Here is a 23,048-nt window from a genome sequence, read left to right as displayed (position 1 = left end):
TTCTGACTTCTGACGCTGTTAAAGGTGTATTGACAAACCCTATTCCTCCAACTGCCCCACCCAATGGGACCTCCTTTAGGGGAAAGAGTTTGGTTTTTGACCTGGTGTTACTATAAGGGTAACTTTCTGGGGTTTTTATTGCCTGGCAGGATGCATTGTTAGGTGCCAGACCTAACTCCCAGCTGTGAGGGTGTGCAGGGATTGTGGATGGTGAAGGAGAGGAGGTTAGACCAGTGTTAGGGAATGGCAGAGGGTAAGAGGGGTTATAAATTGGAGGGGGGTAAGCTGGGGAAGGAACAGGGATTACAGTTTGGGAAGGTATGATTTTTAGGTGAGGTTGGAGGATTACTTCGGGATAAACTGTAGGAGGAGGCAAATGTTCTAAGGGGTCCCAATTATGGCTAGCTTCTTTTTGGTTCTTCTGCTTTTCATTCCTTTGTTTCCCTTGCTGTAACTTACATATTTTTGTTGTTTTATTTTTGACTACTTGTTTTTGCCAACAGATAGCATAGAGTATCTGTTCAATACTTGAATCTCCTCGAGATTTCAAGTATTGAGTCAATTGTGAACACATCCAGGGGTCTTTAGTTCCACACCATGGCCATTTTGCAGGTAAATTTAGGTTAGGCCAAGCCTCTATGCAATAATGGATCATCTTGATTCTGTCTAAGCTTTTAGTGGCCTCATCAACCTCCCATAGTTCTAACATTTGTCCTAGTGGACTGTCCGATGGAATTTGTTTTATCTTTTTCTCTCTCTCTTCAACTGGCTCCACTCTACTTATGTACGCCCCCATTTTCAGTGGGTCTCAAATAAAAACTACGCTGTTCCTATTCTGACAGAAACTTTACTTCAGGGCAACACAAAGCAAAATTATTTGACTTTGTTTTAATTAAACTTCTTTAAGGTGCCCCTACACATACACAAGTTTAAAGGCGGGCAGCCCAAATTTTAACTCTCACTCACTCTTTGAGCACTCGTAAGTAGCCCCAGGGACCCTCTCAGGGTTTGGGCACTACCCCTGCCAGTGCTCGGAATGCCCCACAGGTAGCCTGGTGACCCGCCCTTAGGGCCTCAGCCACTGCCCCTTAGCCAGCACTCCTTTACTCCCCTGCACCCGGACAGCGTACCTCTTCCCTGGGCACCCCCGACCAGTTCTACCTCTCGAACCCGGAAAGCGTACCCAAGATACCCCCGACCAATGCAGACTCTTTTATCCCAGCACCCCGACAGCTACCCCAGCCAGTCTCCAAAGCACCCCGAAAGCAGCCTATCTTTGCTACCCCAGCCGGTACTCAGACGCTCTGGGCCGTAGCCTCAGCCAGTACCCTTTATCCCAGCACCCCGACAGCTACCCCAGCCAGTCTCCAAAGCACCCCGAAAGCAGCCTATCTTTGCTACCCCAGCCGGTACTCAGAGGCTTTAGGTCGTAGCCTCATCCAGTGCTCTCTTTCTCTCCCCACACCCTGGTAGTTACCCCAGCCAGTGCCAACTCACAAGCCCTGAAAGTAGCCTGGGCAACCCGCCCTTAGGGTTCCAGCCGCTCCCCCAGCCAGCGCTAGCCTCCTGTGACACCCCGGGTTATAACCTCAGCCAGTGTGGTGCGTGCTTCACTTACTTCTTTGACGTGCCACTTACTCTCTAAATTCCTCCGCACGTCCAGAGGGGGGCGCCTATGCCCCTGGAGACACCTCAGTCACTCTCCGTTCACTCGCTTCCTGCTTTCCCGGCCGGCCCCCTCGCGGGGGTGCGGAAACGCGGTATTCAGCAGTCCAAACTCGCTTGGGGGGGTCCGAGCTGCCGGCCCCCCACTCATTCACTTCACATCCGCTCGTCTCCACTCCCGCCACCGGTTATTCTTACCGATGCTCCTCAGTGGCGTCCCGCGAGGCTGGCGAGCGACGTCCTCTGCTCCGGGATGTCCAGCTGTCCAGGAGGTCCGAGGTCGGGCTGCGCCTTCCCGTCCTGGTCCTCTTCTGGGCGTGGCTTAGATCCCGGCGACCCTCCAAATTGTTATAAACGGGCCAGGAGACCTGCTCCTTTGAAAAGCCTTTATTAGTCAGCTCTTTCAAGGGGGAACTCGAGGGGTCGCCTGCGCCGCCGCTGCTCCTGTCGCCGCCCTCGCTCCTGTCGCCGCTGAGGATCAGGTGTCAGGCGAATCTGCTGCTCTCCCCGCAGCAGAGTCAGGGGTTCCGGTCTCGCGGGAATCCCCGGCAACCCAACTGGGCTCGTGTGGTCTAGGGGGGTCACTTCTTCCCAGTCTCTTTGTGGTCGTGGCGAGGCGGCAGAAGCAGAATTCAGTCCTTAGGTAGCTGAGGGTCTTCTCGTTGTTGTAGTGTTTCCCTTTTTATCTGGATTTTGTGCTGGGTCGCGGCTTTTGGGTCCGCTTGCCGGCAACTGCACTTCGGTTTGGAGCGATGCACCATGGAAGTCCTTGGATTTTCCTATTAGGCGGGGCCAGCAGTTCGAGGAGCCGGTGGGGAATGGGGACAGCCTAGCCCGACGGAAGGGGAAGGGAACCCGGGGTTTTAGAGGGGGTATACAACTTGGAATAAGGTTTTGAGGGTATAAATTTTGGTACAAACAGCATAACTTCCTTAACAGACAGGTTACAACTGGCATAACATTTTAAACAGCATAACTTTCTTAACAAATGACAGACTGTGTCAAAAAAAGGGAATTTCTTACATTTCATTCATTTCAGAAGAAGGATGTATGAGCTGTTGTCTAGGGTCCTTGCTTGCTGTTTCCACCAGACCAGATCTCACTGGCTGGAAGCTTCTTTACAACAGACACTGGTAAGCCAGAGCTCAGCACCAAATGCTGCTGTGGTGGATCAGGTGTGGGGAAATAAACCAGCAAGAAAGATGGGTTGCTGGGGGACTCTGCTGCTCTGCTCCTGGCAGATCAGGGGATGTGTTAAGCATTTTTGTTTGCCATCTCCCCACTGATTTGGGGTTAGAAGCTGGGGTGAGACAGGGTCCTTCCTGAGCAGAGCAGGCTGTTGACAAGTTTTCCTAACTGGCCACTGACCTCAGATAGATCACTTAATTCTGTTCTGCAAAGGAGTTGCTTGGGTTAAATGTCAAGAACTTTGAGTTTTGCAGTATCATGATATTGTACAGTTTCAAAATACTATTCTTCTTCTTTGTGTGAATATCTAAATTTGACTGTTGTACCTGCAATGTTACAGGATTTAGTAAACTGGGGAGAGGGACAGTCCTTAGTGTAGGTATAACTATTGGCTGTAGTGCGTAAAAATGTGTCTGCAGTTTAAAAAAGATAGGGAACTACTTTCAGATCCTGTCATCTATGTAAACCCAGGCTCTTCAGTACTTGGCTGCTTCCTGAAGGCTGCACTCACTGATATTGTAATCCAGAGCCTGTGTGTGCAGGCAGTGCCATGTGGTTGAATTCAATCCGTGCACAAAAAATCATCTGTATGTAGATACTGAAATGAATAAAATGTAAGAGGTTCCCATTTTTGACACAGTCTGTCATTTGTTAAGAAAGTTATGCTGTTTAAAATGTTATGCCAGTTGTACCCTGTCTGTTAAGAAAGTTATACTGTTTGTACCAAAATTTGTACCCTCAAAACCTTATTCCAAGTTGTATACCCCCTCTAAAACCCCGGGTTCCCTTCCCCTTCCGTCGGGCTAGGCTGTCCCCATTCCCCACCGGCTCCTCGAACTGCCGGCCCCGCCTAATAGGAAAATCCAAGGACTTCCATGGTGCACCGCTCCAAACCGAAGTGCAGTTGCCGGCAAACGGACCCAAAAGCCGCGACCCAGCACAAAATCCAGATAAAAGGGAAACACTACAACACCGAGAAGACCCTCAGCTACTTAGAGACCGAATTCTGCTTCTGCCGCCTCGCCATGACCACAAAGAGACTGGGAAACAGTGACACCCCTAGAGCAAACGAGCCCAGTGAAGTTCCTGGGCATTCCCGCGAGGCCGGAACTCCTGACTCTGCTGAGGCGAGAGTAGCAGATTCGCCCAACACCTGATCCTCAGCGGCGGCCGGAACGAGAACGGCGACAGGAGCGAGAACAACGACAGGAGCGGCGACGGCGCAGGCGACCCCTCGAGTTCCCCCTTGAAAGAGCTGACTAATAAAGGCTTTTCAAAGGAGCAGGTCTCCTGGCCCATTTATAACACTGCTCACTCCAAACAGTGGGTGAGCTGGGCTTGGCCTGTCCAAGAGCTGCACGCAAGCACTGGGCCATGGAAAATGCCTCACTGGCTCAGTATCTCTTGGCATTTAACCAGCCTGCAGGTCTAGTCTCCCTGTTTGCCTACACACAGCACAACAGGAAGAGCTAAGTGCCCCTCTGATCTCTGAGTCTAGCAGATCTCTTATTAGTGAACACAAACTGCACAGACTAATTAAGGAAGACACCCATCATGCTGCCTTTCTATCCAGCCACTGCCAGTCTCAAAGGTGGCTGCTATAAGGCACTGGATCCAGCTTTACCAGGAGAACAGTACCAAATCTCTTTCTCTAGGCCATAGGAAGCAGAACTGGCTGTGCTTGAGAAGGGCCAGGTCCTCCTTGTACCCCGTCTGCAATGCATTTGTTTGTGTTGTGACTGGAGATGGAAGATGACATTGTCCCCAGTACAGTAGAAAACAGGAATATTTCTCCCTGAATAATTTCTCTAGCATATTAAGCACAAGTCATTCTTATGCAAAGACTGCCCTGTACAGCTGCTAAGGTCAATAAGACCTTGCTTTATTTGCTGCATGAGGGCTGGCTGCACAAGTTTTACCTTGTACATATTTTTTCCATGTGTTGTCTTAGATTTTCCTGCTGCTAGTGTCTTTGCACCTTGCTGTCTGTTCAGTAGGTAGTACCTTCTCTGGCTGTTAATAATGACTACCCAATATCCAGTGGATTGGAACAGTCAAAATTCCAGCAAAGTAACTCTTACAGTATGTTAAATTCAAAAGACAGCAAGAACAACACTGAATAACAATTTTCAAGGAAAACATGCTCCACAGCTTTTGCTAACAACATCAATATGTTTCTATTATCAGGGGGTTGTGACCTGCTATCCACTCACACAGACATCACTGTTCACATTCTAGTATCTGTTAAAAATTGGCCAGGAGACCTGCTCCTTTGAAAGGCCTTTATTAGTCAGCTCTTTCAAGGGGGAACTCGAGGGGTCGCCTGCGCCGTCGCCGCTCCTGTCGTTCTCGCTCCTGTCGCCGTTCTCGTTCCGGCCGCCGCTGAGGATCAGGTGTCAGGCGAATCTGCTGCTCTTGCCTCAGCAGAGTCGGGAGTTCCTGCCTCGCGGGAATGCCCAGGAACTTCACTGGGCTCGTTTGCTCTAGGGGTGTCACTGTTTCCCAGTCTCTTTTTGGTCATGGCGAGGCGGCAGAAGCAGAATTCGGTCTCTAAGTAGCTGAGGGTCTTCTCGTTGTTGTAGTGTCTCCCTTTTATCTGGATTTTGTGCTGGGTTGCGACTTCTGGGTCCGTTTGCTGGCAACTGCACTTCGGTTTGGAGCAGTGCATCATGGAAGTCCTTGGATTTTCCTATTAGGCGGGGCCGGCAGTTCGAGGAGCCGGCGGGGAACAGCGACAGTCTAGCCCGACGGAAGGGGAAGGGAACCCGGGGTTTTAGAGGGGGTATACAACTTGGAATAAGGTTTTTGAGGGTACAAATTTTGGTACAAACAGTATAACTTTCTTAACAAATGACAGACTGTGTCAAAAAAATGGGAATCTCTTACATTTTATTCATTTCACTATGGAAAGGTATTTGTTCTGCCAAGGCACGTGTGGGTCCTGCACAGGAGCTTCTCTGACTTTGAACAAAGACAAACAAATAAACAATAAAGCCCCTTAAACTGCAAGGTTTTGTAGTGAATTTTTCACTTAGAAATTCCCAGCAGATAGTGAGAAATAGCTCCCAGCCGTTTGCCTGTGGAAGCATTTTGAAGAACTAATCCTGTAGTAGTGAAGGGGAGAGGAGTTCCCTGAACTTTGGTGGACAAGAAGTGCTGAAGGTTCAGGAAGAAGGAAAACAGACTGAAGATTTCAGATGGCTGAGGAGCACCATAGTGTGCATTGAAGAATTATGTTAGTTGGTGGATGGGGTTCGCCGCTTGGGACTCAGAGAGCCACAGCCACCCTAAAGGATGTTTCGTTTGAAACAGCTCCTTGGGGGGTCAGGGCACTCTTCAGCTGGACAGAGGGGCTTCTCAGCATCGGGCAGAGCAGTGATTTTTCAGTTCAGTGATTTCAGCTTTCAGTGATTTCAGTTCAGTACTCTTAGCTTATGCCCTTGTGAGTTAGCCCTTTTTTTAGCCGGCCGTAGTGAGAGAGAGAGGTTTTGTATGGAATTTTCGTAGGTGGTACTTTACTGAGAGGGTACCAGCAAAAGGGATCTAGGGATGAGGAACTTTTGTTGACCAGAGGAAACTCAGGGGTTTTTATGGGACATTAGGGTGGGAGGAAAAGGGTACAGAACCAATCAATTGTAATAGATTTACATAAAATCCTGAGGGGGCTTGTGGGTCTCCAGCCAGGTCACCGTAGTTAGGAGGTTTGCCTTTGTCTTAGGTGCTCTGACTGAAGTTGCGAAATTCTTCTTTGACTCTTCAGCTTAGCTCCCTTTAGGGCAGAGCAGCCAGGGCTTCGCCCACCTCCACAAAGAATGGTAGATTTCAAAAACAATGGGAATTTTTCAATATTTCCTTAAACTCAGCATTAATTTTTCCCGTGATTGTTTGCTTCAGGGTGTAAGTGTGGAGAATTGCTTGTACACAAGGGATGATTAAGTTCCCTGCATTTATACATTCTTTTTTCTGCAGTGAAGGGCTTCCTTCCCTTCTGCTACTTTATTTTGCATATTTTCCTTTTTTTATCCCTTTGTTTTTTTCAGTTGCCCACCTCTGCATGTAAGAGAGGTGCTGAGTTTGTTTCAGGGCAGCTAAGAGCAGTGGGAAGCGCCCAGAGGCCAGTGATGCATGATCCATTTTCCCAAGGACAGTGGCACTGCTGGCCCTGCAGAGCCCCACAGCCATCTCCCAGGGTGCCATAAATCCAGGAGTTTAGCAAGGCTGGTGAGCCTCTGAAGAGATGGGATGCAGTATGTACAGCCTTCCCCACTGAGGGGCAGGAGGATGTTCCTTGTGCTGCTCTGTCCAGAGAGGTCACAACCAGTAACAGCCACTCTCCGAAGTTGCTCTAAACCAGCAGAACGAGACACTGGGGAAAGAAGGACAAGTGTTAGTTGTTCCTTCAGCACAGATTTGTGTTGTACCTGCATGCCCAAACATCCACCCTGTCACTTCTGTAGTGGGTTTATGTCCTGAAAATGAGGCTTTTCCATTGCAGCAGCGTTAGGGCATTGTTTTACTTGTGTGGGTTTATTATTGTTTTCTGGGTTCTGCCACCCTGTTCTGAACAGATGGCACTTGGAGCTGAGTTGACTTTTTGGCAAGCGGTGTGACCCCTGGTGATTCATGGCCCCCAACATCTGTGATTAGACCTTGAACAGAAAGTTTTCATGTATGCCCATGGTAGAGAAAACTTGCTTTTTTTCTGAGTAACTGGTAGAAGAACAAAAGGGGGTTTGTTTTCTTTTAGTTGTAAAGGTCTACTTTAAATGAGGTAAACTGTTCCCTGAGGGAGAAAGTGTTCAGGTACAGAATGTTCACAAAGGAAATATTCAAAGTGTCTACTGTGTCTCTGAAGTGTTTGTTTTAAAGTATGAGGGCCAGAGCAAAAAACAATACTATTTTCTAATTTGAAAGCAAAAATACATCTTGCAGGTGACAGAAAATAAACTGACATTCTTTGGTCTTGATACTGCAGCCCATTAAGTGCACAAGCACTGAGAAGCCCTGGAGAAGCTGCCATTGCTGAGATGGCTCTGGTCCCAGAGCACAGCCTGGGAGTGCGGGGGGGCGGGAGCTGGCCCGTGTCCGGGGCAGCCCCGCTGTGTGCAAACTGTCAATGTTCCACCAGCAAAGGAATCATATCTGTGGGAACCTGAACACTGCTGTGTTTTACATGAGGTTGGGTAAGAGCATTGTCACTGGTGCTTCAGCAATGGAGGATCCATGCCTGCACTTTACGGGGGTTATTTTTGTGGTTTCTTTTGCTGTCGTGAAGCAGCACTTTTCAATGAGTCCCGAGTAAAGCCTTGTGATACAGTGGTGACAGCACCTAACTTGCCATGGGTTTTTCTGAGGCTCAAAACTAACTTCTCTAACATCAGCCAACTCAACTAATGTCACTGTGTGCCTGGCTTGGTAGATCCTAGATGAAGGTGTTTTAACTTTTTGTTTCCCCTTCTCACTGACTTGGAAAGTTGCCCACAAATGTGCATTATATTAACTCATGCATCACTGCCAATAAACGTAACAGTAGAACACTTTTCAATAAAACTTTGCCTTTGACTATAACTTTTTGGTTCCTTTGATAAGTTTCATGTGTTCTTTACTACTTGCTGTGAAAGTGGAAGAGAAAGGAAGGCTGTTGGATGGGTGGTGGTATTCTCCACAGAGTTTTCTTTCTCTTTCAGAACAAAACAGTTCACTGTGCTATTTTCATTGCTCCCTTTTCTCTTTGCCTTGCAGTGTTTCCAGGAACACTGTGTTTATTTGGAAGATTGTTTGATAATGGAAACATCTCACTGCTGTTTGGGTGAGGAGTTCCCTATACTGGCTTCTCAAGGATGTGGTGGTAGGCACACCAAGCTCTTCCTTACTCATTAAGGTGCAATAAAAAGCCCAAGTAACAGAATCATCTCAAAGGTGCAAGGACTGATGAGTGAGTGTGGCATTTGTACTGCCAGCTGAATTTAGTGCTTTGAGGAAAGCCCATAGACAAAAGTCTTTTTTGGGCTCTGACAGTATCTAGACACTCAGTGAACATTAATAGCAATATTTAGTTTTAGTGGAATCAGTATAAAATTTGAGGTCTTGATTTTGCAAGCACGATTTCTCTATTGCTGTGCCTCCAGGGTATCCATCCATCCATCCATCCATCCATCCATCCATCCATCCATCCATCCAGGATGGATCTGAGCTTTCATTGATTGTAACTTGAAAAACTAGGTAAAGCACACGGCAGCCTGGCAGTGTAGGGCTGAGCTTGGACTCAGGAGAGCTGGTCCTCAGTTCCAGGGTCATGTGCTGGTGGTTTGAGTGGAAGAAGAGCACAGACAGCATCACATATGATAAAAGAATGAGCACGGCTGGAACTTAACCTTTGGAAAACTCCAGTGTGTCTGCAGTATCCCTATTCCTCTTCAGGCAAAGGGAATAGCTGCTGTTCTTACTCACTGAACTGTGATTTAGGGCAATAGCACTTCTGTTTCTCAACTGAGTAGTCATGACCCAGAAATCCTTGAGAAACAGTAAATAAGGAACCCACCTTGGCACTTCTACTAAGTCATTTTTTCTTAAAAAGAAATTAAAAAAAAATCTCTTTTAAATAGCATCATTTACACTTAGGAGCTGCTCAAATCCATCCTGTCACATAAATTACCATTTCTGAACTTGGCTGTCAGGAAGTGTCCTCACAAGTTGACATCCATGGGGACTGTCAGTGGAAGGGGATTGGTTTTGTGGCCAGCAGGAGGAATTCAACTGTCAAGTGAATACGCTTGTCCTCATGTTACCTCAAGTGGTCAGGGCATCTTTGTCCTGCCAGAGGGGAGCCCTGGTGTGACCTTTGCTCCTCAGACTGCCCTTGTTCCCCTGCACTTTGGTAGCTGTAAGGCTGGGTCTGACATCTGGAGCAAGCTCCATCCTGCAGCTCAGACAATTAGAGCCTGGCCCAGCAAGTGGCCCTGGAGCAGAGGCTTCAGGGATATTGTAATTTCTTTCCAGGGATAAAGGCCACAGGCTATTCTCTCTGCTCTGCTGCTTTCTCCAGCTTTGATGCTGATGCCATTGAAATGAGATTGGCTCATCTGGTAGTGGAGGAGCTCAGCCCTGCCAGACGGATCTGGCTTGCTGGGAAGGGTTCAAAAGGCAGCACCTACCCTTTGTATTTCCTGCATGCTAACAAAACCCCTGATTTCTGGAGCTACTTTTTAATCCTTGTAGGTTGTATGTTGTTTTTGGCATAGATGCTTTTTAAAAAAAAAAAATTCCTCCCATTTGAAATATACAGGAGAGCAAAGGGAATAAAATGCCAGCCACCCAACACCCCCTCCCCCCCAAAAAAAAGAAAGGGCAATACAAAGGAATAAAGGAATTGTAAGGGTGCAAGGGTGCATTCTGATGAGAACAGTTGTTTGCTGCCAGGAGTTGAAACCTGGAGAGTTGAAGCTCTGTATTGTCAGTGGCAGGTTCCTGTTTGAGGTGTGCTGTCCTTGCCTTGCTGCAGCAGTGTGCAGTGCTTGCTGTGACGTCAGCCCTGCATGCATGCGTTTCCAGCCTTCCCCGTGATCACATGGAGAGGGATTTGCAGCAATCCAAACACTGACAGAACTGTATTTGTTGACTTGCAGAAAAGCCTAACTCGTGCTCCTCTGGGCTGTGATCATGTAAGCTGAAACACGATGACTGCTGCCTGTGCTTGCTGGCCTCCCAGTCTTGATAAACCTGTGAAGCAGATTCATTTATTTAGGCCCTGATTCAGCAAAGCACTTAAGTACATGTATTGTTATGATTTAGGACAGCTCATGTAACCACACGTAGAACTCAAATTTCTTCAGAGGGCTTATAGCAAAGTTTATTGAAAGAGATTCTTTTATACAGTGTTTTGGTACAATAAATAGGATTGGTCCTTTAGGGCATCACCTTTTTGTAAACATCTCTACCAGTACACAAGTTGGAAAAACACCAGGTGTCAGGAGGAGGCTATCTACAGGGATTGTTTATAGGGATTGTTTATAGGGATTGTTTTGGGTTCCTCCTCAGGATTTCTCAGGCCGGACTGAGAGAGTTTTGTCCTTGGCTTTCCCACAGTCTTCAAGGCACTGCCTGGAGCCTAAGAATCCATGTTCTGACCACTGTCAGTTCCCACATACATGCTTCAGATTTTCTTTCCAGAAAGACTGTTGGCATGCTCAGAGTTAAGCATGAGCTTAACTTCTCTCCTGAGTGCCCAGCAAACAAGTGATGGGGCAGTGTGTGCTGGTGCTATGCTCTGACAGATTCCTCGCAGGCTGCAGAATTGCAGTATGAAAAATATATTCAATAATTTGGCTCCCTTCAGTACAGGAGCTCTAGTGTCAGGGTCTGAGATGAGTCAGTCGTTCTGCAGGGAGGTGGATTGTTTCCATAGCACAGAAAATTTCTTGTCTCTTGAATGTTGCACAGATCAATGTGCCCTTCTGCAGGATATGAGGCATGGGTAGTTTCCATCAGTGGGTTTGTTTCCTCCCCCACAAGTTGTAAAGAAAAATATCCACAGTTACATGTGTCTGAATGTTTTGATATTTGTAGTTTAATGTTTTGTAGAATTAATTTTATTTAGCTTTCATTAACATGATGCCCTTCATTTTGAGAACTAAGCAGTTTAGTGCAGTCATGTACCTGTGGGCAGTGTGTGCTCCTGAGGTGCATGGCTTGAGAGCAAGATCACATTTGATTTGTTACATTGGGATTTCTTGAGGTTGAAGGGCTGGGAAGGGCAGATGTTACTACACTGTGAGGACATCTTGGTGTTTGGTGTAACTGTGTTAAGTCAGACCCATCATATTCTATCCCCTGCATTAGCAGACCCTCACTTCCCTTGAGAGTCTGAAGCTGTGGAATAGGCACTTAACCCACAAGATGGTTGTATTTCAGTCTGCTCAGAAGAACTTCTGAGAGTGCATTCTTTCTAATCCCCACCCATATCTGACCTGTTCTAGCTCGTTTTTAAGAGCTGCACCCAGCTAGTCCTTAGCTCCCTGCAGAAGGTTTCTGCCCATCTTTTCCTTTCTTTTGCTTGATTTAGAGCATCTCTTCTTTACAAAACCCAAAAGACACGAGCATAGTTAGATGTGCCTTTTTTCCTTCTCTTTGAAGTTTAAAACATGCTAAGCAAATATGACGTTTGCAGTCTCTGTTCCCACCTGATGTGCAAAAAGTCAAAGGTCCTTCCAGAAGCATGGGTCAGACCAAGCTTTGTGCCGATGCCTCAAGCCGGATTGCAGGGATCTGGGCAGGTTTTGTTATCAACTTGAGTCTAATTAAGCCTAGAAAGTGCTTGCAGTGTAGGTTTAATGAGTGTTGTTTTTTCTAAATTGAAATAATTGAATCTGTGAATCAAACAGCTTCTGTGCCCCACCCCCTGCTGCTGCTGACAGCCTCATTCCCACACTTCTTCCTTAGTAGCATTGTTTCCATTGTTTCCAGCTCCAGTAGGTTTCAGTTACTGATCAGTGTAATTGTAATAACACAGCAGTAATAAAAGAGGAATTTAAGTTTCCTTTTTTTTTGTAGTTGAAGGCTCTTCTCCTACGAAAGCTTGAAATCCTAATAGCAGTCACACAGGCAGCATCCCGTGCCTGTCAAATGTTTGCAAAAGTGGACGGTCGTACTTTAGGAAGATAAAGGGCTGGATTTTGGGAACTTGGAAACAGCCCAATCCTATCAGGCGGCAATGGTACAGCTAATATTAGAATGGGAGACTCTAGGGACAGTTTTTTAGTGGATGCCAAGGAAGCCTTCAACTGGAATGCATTGAAAGTTGCTTGTTGTATAACACGAGTTGCTGGAGTCAGGGTAATTCGAGTTGCCTTTGGTCTGGTGGAAAACTACAGCTGTGAGCAATGAGTTAATTTTTTCCGTGTGTGTGGCTTAGGTTTTCCAGTCGGGTTTGCTCTTAGTTTGGTAGGCTCTGAATCCATAGAGGAGCGGCTGCGAACCAGTCATTTTTCCCCATGTGCCATCGCAGAAAGCAGCCCTGCGCTGGGGATGGGTTTAATGGAACACCTTGGAAGTGCGGAGCGGTGCAGGGCTGAGCTGGAGCCTTGTATATAAAGAAAGCCACCGGGCTGCTCTTCCTGCCTGAACGTTTCCTACAGAAGAGGGGGTGGGTTAGTTAATGTTATTAAAAAAAAAAAAAAAAAAAAAAAAAAAAAAAAAAGCATACTGGTAGTCTGGGAGAGCTTGTGTGTGAGGTGCACCCCCGCAGCTGCCCGGAGTTTGGGCTGTCCCGTCCCCCCCGGCCGGTCTCGGAATGTCCTGGGGCTGTGGCGTGCACCGAACACCCACCGCGACCCTATGAAACGGTCTCTTGTATTGGTAGGCTGGCCGCGGGTGCTGCTGTAACGGCAAGCGCCATTGGCCGGCGCCGCCTCCCATGCGCAGCGCGGCGCGGGCAGTGCTCCCGTGCCCGCAATGGCCGCCGGCACCGCCCCGCGCCCGCCCGCCCGAGCGGGGCCGCAGGCTCCTGGCTGATTCTATTTCTCTTTTTCCTGCAGGTTGCTGAAAAGTGCCTTTCCTGAAGCTACCGCTGCTTGGATTTCTGTCTAGGGCTGCCTCTCTCTGCCCCTCACCCCCCCTCTCTGTTTAATTCGGCGTTGCTTGCGGTCCGTGCCCTGACGGCGGCTCCTCCAGCCTTGCCCCTTTTTTTTTTTTTTTTTGCTCCCCATTTACACGCAGTTTGCTCAGCCATTTTATTTTTTTCCTTCCCCCGACTATGTAGCACATATTTAAAAGAAAGAGGGGAAGAAATCAGACATCCTTTTGCCTGTTTTGATGCTCGTGAAACATAATTTTTAGAAGCAAGAAATAGAAAAAAAAAACAAAAAAAAAAAAAAAAACCCGAAGTTTTCTCCCCAAGGACCGAGACCATTTCACAAACTTAAGTGCTGCCAGCAGCATATGCTTTTTGCAAGAATAATTGAAACCATTAACTGGAGAGCACAGAATTCTTTTGAACGTCTGCCAGTTATTTGCAAGTAACTTTGGCAGTGGCACAAAATATAACACTTGTATTTTAACTTCTACAATTGCACTTTTAGGAGCTGGCCTCTAATTTGATTTTCGGTTGTTCTGATAAGATTTCTATTTTATGATTGGCTTTATGTTTAATTCTTGTTTAAAGAAACACGATTTCACTCAAATGAAAACCTAAGTGCTGATGAATAGGAGTTCTACCAAAGCAACAAGTTAGTTATTTCTTCACGTTTAACTTGAATTCACTTTTTTACCCTTAAAAAAAAAAAAATCAGCAGTAAATATTACCCTGAGGAAGGGTGCAATTGCTTGCATTTTAATTTTTGTTTTTTAATATGGCTGTAAACGTTTCCCTGGTTCGTGATACAAAATGGCTGACGTTAGAAGTGTGTCGAGAGTTTCAGAGAGGGACTTGTTCTCGGTCTGATGCAGAGTGCAAGTTCGCCCATCCGTCACGGAGTTGCCATGTGGAAAATGGTCGAGTTATTGCCTGCTTTGACTCCCTAAAGGTGAGGACTGTAACGCGTGCATTACCTAAAGCTTCCTTGCTTTTCTTTCCCTTCCTAGTGGCTCGGTGTGCAGGGGTGTGGGATGTGCAGAACAGCTGTTTATTGCTCTGGGCCTGCAGGGAGGATGCTGCTCCTGGAATCTAGGCTGAGTCTGACATCGGGTACGATTGCCGGGAGTGCCAGGCATTGCAGGGAGAGATGATTTTATCCAGGGCATTTTTCAGTGGTAGCTCAGGTCTGATATAGCTGTCCCTGAAACAAAGAACACAGGTTGTGGGCAGCCAATGAAATAAGAAGAGTAGAGAGAACTGAAACCCAGTTATGAGTGTCCAGATCACATCACCTGTGCATTTGGTGCAGGGATCTGAAATGTGCTTTTAATGAGCAGAAATGGAAGCAGCATTTTAAGATAATGAATCAATTTTACATATATTTCCTGGAGACAGAGTTGCAAATGCACTTTAAGGTTGTCCTGTAGATGAGGACCAGCCAAAATATTTGGAGAACAACATTTCCAGAAATGACTATTGGGAAAATGCTCTCTGCTAGGGACGCATAAACTCGAATGCTCTGCCAGGCCTATTGGAGCTATGGCTGAGCCTTGAGGTTGGTGCTAATCCTTGCAGAGTCGATTTTGGAGGCAGTAAATGGCTTTTGGTTGCTCGTCCCTGCTGTAGTTCCAGGGATGACTTTCAAAAATACCAAAGACTTGAACTGTGAGTCAGGGTGAGGAGTGGGGGGACTCACAGGAGGGGGATGTGGGTATCGGCAATTGATGGAGAGACGGGAAGACTGATTCGTGATCAGAATTCGATTTTACTCAGGTTTTCCAAGTCTTATATACCATTTCAGTGAGGTTAATAATTTCTACTACAATAATTAGGTTAGAAGATCATACAAGCAACTCATGCATTATACAACATCTTTATCGTAGGGGGTTGATTGAATCTTTTCCCTTAAACAGGTTTTAATCCCATCTTCTCATAGGCTCAAAGTTCTGTTTGTCCTTGCCATGGCATCCTAGTCACCAGACTAGTTATGCTAATTAAGTCTGTTTTACTCTCAGACTTGTGTATTCCCACATGTGGGCATCTCTTTCTGGTCTCACTTCACCATGGTTCTTGGGAAAGGATGATCCACTTTTTTCTTTTTCCCAAATGTATGACTCCTCAAAAGTATTTTTACTCTGAGACCATATGGATAACTGGTAGCAAATGAGAATTCTTGACATTGTGTTGAATGTTTTGACTAAAGTAACCTGTTAAAATTTCTTGAAAGAGTCTGGAAATTTTTATAAGATTATAAGTTTTCTCTTGAACTTCAAGTGTTGCTTGAAAATATTTGTATTTATTTTTATGAGCATAATGAGTAGTAGAACTGGTAGAATTATATATGCAGAACTTCAGACCAGGACTGGATCTGGACTAACACTGGTTTACCCATTTTGTTCCTGTTAGTGGCCTCTTCATATTTTCATTTCTGTTCTCTTTTTCCAAGAAGTTCAAGTTTTCTGTTTGCATTCGGTTTTCTCTTTTTGATCTAATTATATGAAATGACTTAGTTATACAGTGACTTTCAAATGTTCATTTACACTGCTGGTTTGCTGACAGTAAGAGACAAATACTTTTTTTATTGAAGGGGAAAAAAATCTTGTTCTTTATGCCCTTGAAACTTGAATTGTAGCCAGTGGCAATGCAGACACTTTTAATGAAGAGATTAATATGTTCATGTTTATTTGTTAAAGGAAAGGAGGGCTGTCACGCTGTGAAGGGTAGTTTTGTGCCCCTTGCTGGTCTTTGCAGCATCTTGGGGAGGTGTCCCCTGTGCAACCACCCAGCTTGGCTGAGCTCTGAGCTGTGCTGTCACCCGGTATGTGATGCTTCCCCACGTGTGCTGTTGGCAGTGCATTTCCTGCAGCACGCCCAGGCTCTCTGTGCCAGCCCCTCTCTGCACAACTGGGTCTGAGATGATGTGCAGGACCAAGTCCATGGGCAGCTGGGGTTTGAAACAAACGCTTCTAACACTTCAGCAGTGGGGATGGGATGGGGAACACCATGTTAAGAAAACAAACAAACAAAACAGGGGAAGGAGTAGGGTGTGATCTTCTACAGCTCAGTATTTCCTGTGTAACTGGCTGTTAAATAATGTTCTGGTTGCAATTTCCTCTTGACACAGTAGCAGATGCCCAATATGTGCTGGTTAAGTGGTCTCAATTTTCCAGAGAACAGGTTTTTTGGACTTAGGAAAGCTTCATGGAGGGCTGACAACTCTGTCTTTGGGAAGTACTTAAGGAGAGGTCTGACTGTGCAGGGCACTTGGCCAAAGGTGATGGGCCTCTTTCTGCACCCCTCTTTGCAGACAAGAAAGTGAGTCTTGGAACATTTCCTTCAGACCTATGGATCCAGCAGCTCTCAGTGGACAGAGCTCTGTTTCCCTGTGCCATGGAGGGCTGAAGTCCCCAGTGCTGCAGCCTGAGTGTGTGTGTCTTAAAGCCATGCATTTCCCAGTGGAGATAACCCCCCTGGGGACTAAACCCTCAAACAATGGTCATTCTGTTCCTGGGCCAGAGCTGGGCTTACCCTGTTTGCAGTGGTCTTGAGGGGCTCATGGCTGTAAGGGTGGCCACCCTTACAGGTCACTAGAGAGATGTTACATTCTCAGACCCTTTAAGAGGTTCTTAGTGCCCATCCTGTGAACGTCTTGGTGCCCAACAGCTGTGGAACACTGACCCTCTCTCCTGTGGAAGGCTCAATAGCTGCTTAGTACTCTTTTGTCTTTTCATTTCATGCCCTGCATTAGCAGAACATCTGTGTTGCTTTATTGGAGGCAGGATATAGGATGCTTGTGGCTAGTAAGTTTTCCCATTGTCTTGCAGCCACCCAGGGCTTTGTTCAGAGTTTCTTATCTGCATCCTTTGTGTGCGGCTCTTGCTTGTTTTTAGTGGGTTTTTTTTTTTTTCCCTCACAGACCTCTTAAGCTTGAACAATGCCTTCATACAGGAACTTCTGATAACTGAGCAAACAATGGTCTCACCTCACTGGTCAGGTCATGTGCTGCATCCATACACTTACTGAATCACCCTTTTCCCCCTTTTTCCTCAGTCTCCTATAGCAGTTCCATGCCTGTGGCAGTGGAAAAAGCAGTAACGCTTCCAGAAGCAGTCAGACTGCCTCAGTGTGGATGGTTCACAGGTAACTGTGTGCTCCCTGTAATCTTGTGAAGAACACATGAGACTTATTGAAGGTAATGGGGGCCCTCACTGATGCTCAGGTGGGGGTCACCAGAACATGCTCTGCAGGAACATTGTGTGTTGTGCAATGCTTTGCTCATGAAATATCTGGTCTTGATTAGGTTGAAAGTGCAAGGCTGGGTCTTGCTGTCCTGAGCTGTGTTTCTTTGAAGGGGGAGTTTGCACATTTGTAGGCAGCAGAAGGAAGCTTTTTCAAGCAGATTGATACAAAACTTAAAAATAGTTCCTTGCAAGAAGCTGCTATTTGAATTAGATGCCAAGGGAGCTCTCACTCTACTCATCCATCCCTCCTTGTTATTCTGGAAGCATTGTTCTCTGAATTAATTTGTGTGAATGGCAGGAGAGTCTGCACTGCTTGATTGCAGGGCAATCCAGAGGCACAAGAGCTGGCTATGCTGGGCCACCCCGCTTCCAGAAGTGACCACGAGGGCTGCTGGTCAGTGGCCAGTGCTCTTTGGTACCTCCTAGGCAGATCCTGTGGCACCTCAGAGATGTTCTGAGCAAAGGAGAGGAATGTCATGTCATCCCCATAAACTCAGGTGGCCTCTGGTTTCATTCATTGCTTCTCTCCCAGGATCAGTGTGCACCATCCTGTTATAAATTATTAGAAGCCAATTCAAAATAACAGAATTTATTTAGCAAATTTCCAAAACCAAATTAAAAAGCCACAATAAAATTCGGACAACATCGATCGAATGCTGGGTGGGCAGAGTGAGAGTAACAATGGTACCGTCCAACCTTAACCACACACACTGGGTCCTGATGTAAGGTTTTTATACAGTTTATTTGTCCTGAGGCTAAGTCCATTGAAAGTCCAAATATTCATGTATCTCTTTATTTCCAAGCCGTCTTGAAAGTGGTTCCCGTAAGTATGAGAAGACGTTGATAGTCTTCCCGGATCTCGTCTTTGGGATGCTGATTTGATCATCCTCTGGATCCCCTATCAAGATTGATATCAGATGTCGAGGAGCTGTGAAGTGGAGGCCCATCATTGATGAATGGGCCATCTCCAGTCCGGCTATGTCATTTCTGTTGCAAATGTTGTGGTTTCACAGCTTGCACCACAGGTCTTGGAATCTCGGAGATGCCCTGGAGTAGCTTTTTAATAGACCAAATCTTTGATACACGAATTTATCCATTACATTTACCACAATCCTATGCAGAGCCAGTGCTTTTTGTAAGGATTGGGACATGGTTTACTGGTTCATGGCAATCCCTACAAAGGTTTGTTTTGGCACTTTGGTGGGCTGCTCATCAAGTCATTAGCTTTCCTATTCAGGCTGGATCAGGAGGATGGGATATGAGCTTGTCCAACTCTTAGTTCCTGGCCAGCAAGTAATTGGTTGTGTTTTCAGTTTCTGATGTTGTCAGGAAGGAAAAAAAAAAGCATCTTCTTTGGTCACTAATGGATCAGAGAGCTGTGAGATGGGGCATTAGGAAATGGTGACATACTATATAAACACGTAGGTAATGCACATCAGGTGTTCACAGAGGCTTTGATTTATACTGCTCACAGTTTGGGTATCTGCACGGAGGGCTTGTGGTCTAAAAAAATTTACAAACGCAACTTTGTGAGGTGTGGGCTGGGTTTTTTTGCTGTTTAGGAGTTTTTAAGATTTCTTTATGAATGTTAATGTGAATTGAAGCTTCAAAGAGCATTTTGAGATGGAAAATAGTGGGGTAAAAAATTTCAGTAATGTGAATTTTGACTTTGGGAGGTCTGATGTGAAAAACATTGTTAAACTATTGCATGTTTCAAAGCAGTACTCTATAAAAAGAAGGTGAAAAGTTTTCTGTGAACAGGCATATAAAGAAGTTAAAAATAATTTTGTCTAAATTGTCTGTTTTCTAAAGGAAGTGTTATTCTCTGGTAATAATATTCAAAATCCCACGGCAATCTAAAATGTCCACACTGCTTGGGCAATGGATGTACTATATGATCTTGAAACTGATGTACCTGAGGCTACTCCTCACAGTTTTCATGCTAATTTGTACCTGGTTTGTGCTGACTTGAGTAGAATTATTTCTGACTTACTGGTTGGCAATCAAATCTATTTTTTTTTTAATTTAAATAAACTCCAAATTAGGAAAAAATAAAAACACCCACTAAACTTAGCATATGGTTGCACTTTTAGAGAGGAAGAAGAAAGCAAACAAAGTCATAGTGATGTTTTTGGATTTTTTTTTTGATTCCAACTCCATGTCTCAGCTCAGTGTAATGGAGATATAAATATTCCACAAGAACAGTGTTGAGCCAAGTCACCTGTGTGACAAACATCCACTTTTCCTTGGTCATTAAGCCACTTACCTGTGTGGCAACAGTAGATTTGCAGTAGCTTTCTGTCTACTCTGGATGCTTGTGTGTCTTACGGTGTATCATAAGTGCTTTTTGTAACTACCAAATCAAACAGCTTAAAGTGGGGAAAATGTATTTAGATTCAATATTATTTATAAAAGCTGCTAATACTGTATTTCTCTGTCTTTCTCTGTTAATTTCTATAGTTCTCTTTGTATTTCTCTCTGAAGTAAATTGGTATTTCAAGGAGAATAGGAGAGCTTGTGGGGGAAAATTAATTTAGGCCTGATCCCTTCTTGTCTATAGGTTACAACGAGCTCCATGTTATCACAGCTTAATTTTATTGCCACACATGCTGTCTATACTCTCTGTTATAAATGGGCCAGGAGACCAGCTCCTTTGAAAAGCCTTTATTAGTCAGCTCTTTCAAGGGGGAACTCGAGGGGTCGCCTGCGCCGCCGCTGCTCCTGTCGCCGTTCTCGCTCCTGTCGCTGCTGAGGATCAGGTGTCGGGCGAATCTGCTGCTCTTGCTGCAGCAGAGTCGGGAGTTCCGGCCTCGCGGGAATCCCCAGGAACTGTACTGGGCTCGTGTGGTCTAGGGGCATCACTTTTTCTCAGTCTCTTTGTGGTCATGGCGAGGTGGCAGAAGCAGAATTCAGTCCTTAGGTAGCTGAGGGTCTTCTCGGTGTTGTAGTGTCTCCCTTTTATCTGGATTTTGTGCTGGGTCGCGGCTTTTGGGTCTGTTTGCCGGCAACTGCACTTCGGTTTGGAGCGGTGCACCATGGAAGTCTTTGGATTTTCCTATTAGGCGGGGCCGGCAGTTCGAGGAGCCGGCGCGAATGGTGACAGTCTAGCCTGACGGAAGGGGAGGGTTTTAGAGGGGGTATACAACTTGGAATAAGATTTTTGAGGGTACAAACTTTGGTACAAACAGCTTAACAGACAGGTTACAACTGACATAACATTTGAAACAGTACAACTTTTTAACAAATGACAGACTGTGTAAGAAAATGGGAATCTCTTACATTTTATTCATTTCAGTCTCCCCTATTATTTCTTTGATCGGGCCTTTGCCTGCATCAATTGGCAGTTCTTGGTTTATGGGAGTATATCTTTTTTAATTTTTGGTACTGGTTATATATTCTTTTGGCTTTATTTAGTTCTTCAGTTTGGGGTTCTAGTCTTATTATATTTGTGGGCCTTGGGATATTTTTGAGGCTTGCTTGAACGGTTGCAGTTATTGGTCGAATTAAACAGGGGAGTATGCAGGGAAGGAGTAGAAGGCTGGCAAGGATGCTTATTACAATAAATAAGTCAATAGGTAAGTTTTTATCAAGGGGTTCATCTATTTCATTTTTTATGATCAGTGGCTTTTCTTTTATTAAATTTGCAACTTTCTTTGGATTGTCTAGTTTTTTAGGGTAAAACCATTCTCTTATAGGGCACTCTTCAGTTAGGTGCTGCATAAATGTCGCAGCAATTTTTGCAATCCAATATTGCTTTTCATTTTTCTGGCAAGTGGATACTTGGGTTATATTAAAACACGTGGGACTCACATGAGTGTGAACTCTTATAAGGGACTGCAGATTCTCCCCGTCATAGATGAGATGGTAGCCCCTAGAGCATGTTCCTTTGGCGTGTTTGCTTATTAATGGGACTAAAATTAGTCCTCCTAAGAGTCCAGTATGAACCATTATCTCGATCTCACCTGGTCTTGCCTCTTGGGTTGGGGAAGTTATTTAGCTGGCCTTATGGAGTTCCTTTCAGCGTGCTCCCACTTTTTTCAGTTTTTGATTAGGCTTTCTGTGGTTGTCCTGGGTTGTAGTTTTGGATGTATTCTATCACCATCTTCAGTTAATGGCCCATCAATGCCTTCTGCATGACTCTTTAATGGGCCATTAAGGCTCTCTTCCATGACTCATCATCCCATTGTGAGATGCCCCGCCCATGGGGAAGAGCCAAGCATTCTCACCTGGATATAAGCTGGGATTTGGGACAGTAGAAGCAGCCCTCACCCACTGGATTCCCAGAGGACTGGAGCTACCAGACCTTTCTACAAGATTTCTGTTTCAGGAAGACCACCTCGTCTGGACTGTTTCCATCACCCTGATCACGTTGTATTCTGACTCTGTCAGTGGTTTTTCTTTTTGTATTTATTTCATTTTATTTTATTCTATTTTATTTTCCTTTTCTTCTCATTAAATTTTATTTCTGACTTAGAGCCTCTCACTTGGTTTGTTTTCAAAACCACAACAGTGGTGTGCCCTATAAGAGATCTGTAATGATATTATTATGACCACCTTTTAACATTTTATAATAACTTAGAACAAAAACTTACAGAGAACATTTTTCTATGATCTAATTGGGCTTTGGTTGTTTCTTGAAGGTTATTTTAAGTGTGTTTGGATCTCTAATGGTGGTCCATTTGGAGGGAGTTTTTGCTGGGGTATCAGAGTCACTGGGAAGTGGCAATGGTCTTTTTATTCGGGATAGTTGTGTATGGTGAAGCCCCTATGTCTGACCTTGGTCGAAGTTAGATTTTCAAGAGTGCTAGGGACAGACATTTTAGCTAATTCATTCTAGTTTTTGTTATTAATTTAGTTAATACATTTTTGAAGGTTTTATTCATTCTCTCAACTTTTCTTGAGCTTTGGGGATGCCAGGGTGTATGTAACTGCCATTTCACTCTTAAGGCTTCAACAACATTATGCAGGACTTGTGTTACAAAGTGGGGGCCCCTGTCTGAAACGATGTTATTTACCAGTCCATACCGGGGGATGATGTGTTCTAGTAGTATCTTTATTACTACTTGTGCTGTTTCTCTTTTCGTAAGGAAGGCTTCCACCCAATGCGTTAAGTGATCAACTATAACCAAAAGATGCTTATGTCCCTGTACTGGAGGCATTTCTGTGAAGTTTGTTTGTATATTTTGAAAGGGTCTTAATGCTATTTGTCTTCTCCCTGGTGTGGGCTTTCTCATTGTTTTTGATTTACTTTTTGACAAATTAGGCATCCTTCAGTAACTGCTTTAACCAGGTTATAGATTCCAACACATAGATGTTCTTTCAGAAAATCATCAGACAACTCTTGGGTGCCCCAGTGGGTTAAGTTGTGTATTTTTGCCAGCATT

At 45.2% G+C, this 23,048-nt stretch overlaps 1 protein-coding gene across 5 annotated transcripts in view; it reads left to right on the top strand.

The window, feature by feature from the left end:
* The window catches only part of LOC136373333 (muscleblind-like protein 3), a 120,805-nt gene that overhangs the window by 55,453 nt on the left and 42,304 nt on the right, over positions 1-23,048 (top strand). For 3 of the 5 annotated variants that reach the window (XR_010745631.1, XM_066338235.1, XM_066338236.1), the window contains exon 2: positions 13,386-14,372. The exons of the other annotated variants lie outside the window; for them this stretch is intronic. Coding sequence is in view for 2 of the 3 variants with exons in the window: in XM_066338235.1 (XP_066194332.1) it covers positions 14,199-14,372 (174 nt within the window). In the remaining variant the exon portion in view is untranslated. The remainder of the gene's footprint in view (positions 1-13,385; positions 14,373-23,048) is intronic. 5 annotated transcript variants of the gene reach the window in all.

This window comes from Sylvia atricapilla, chromosome W (genome assembly GCF_009819655.1).
Source record: "Sylvia atricapilla isolate bSylAtr1 chromosome W, bSylAtr1.pri, whole genome shotgun sequence".
In the NCBI taxonomy this organism is placed as follows: domain Eukaryota; kingdom Metazoa; phylum Chordata; class Aves; order Passeriformes; family Sylviidae; genus Sylvia; species Sylvia atricapilla.
This window is presented reverse-complemented; position numbering and strand designations above follow the sequence as displayed.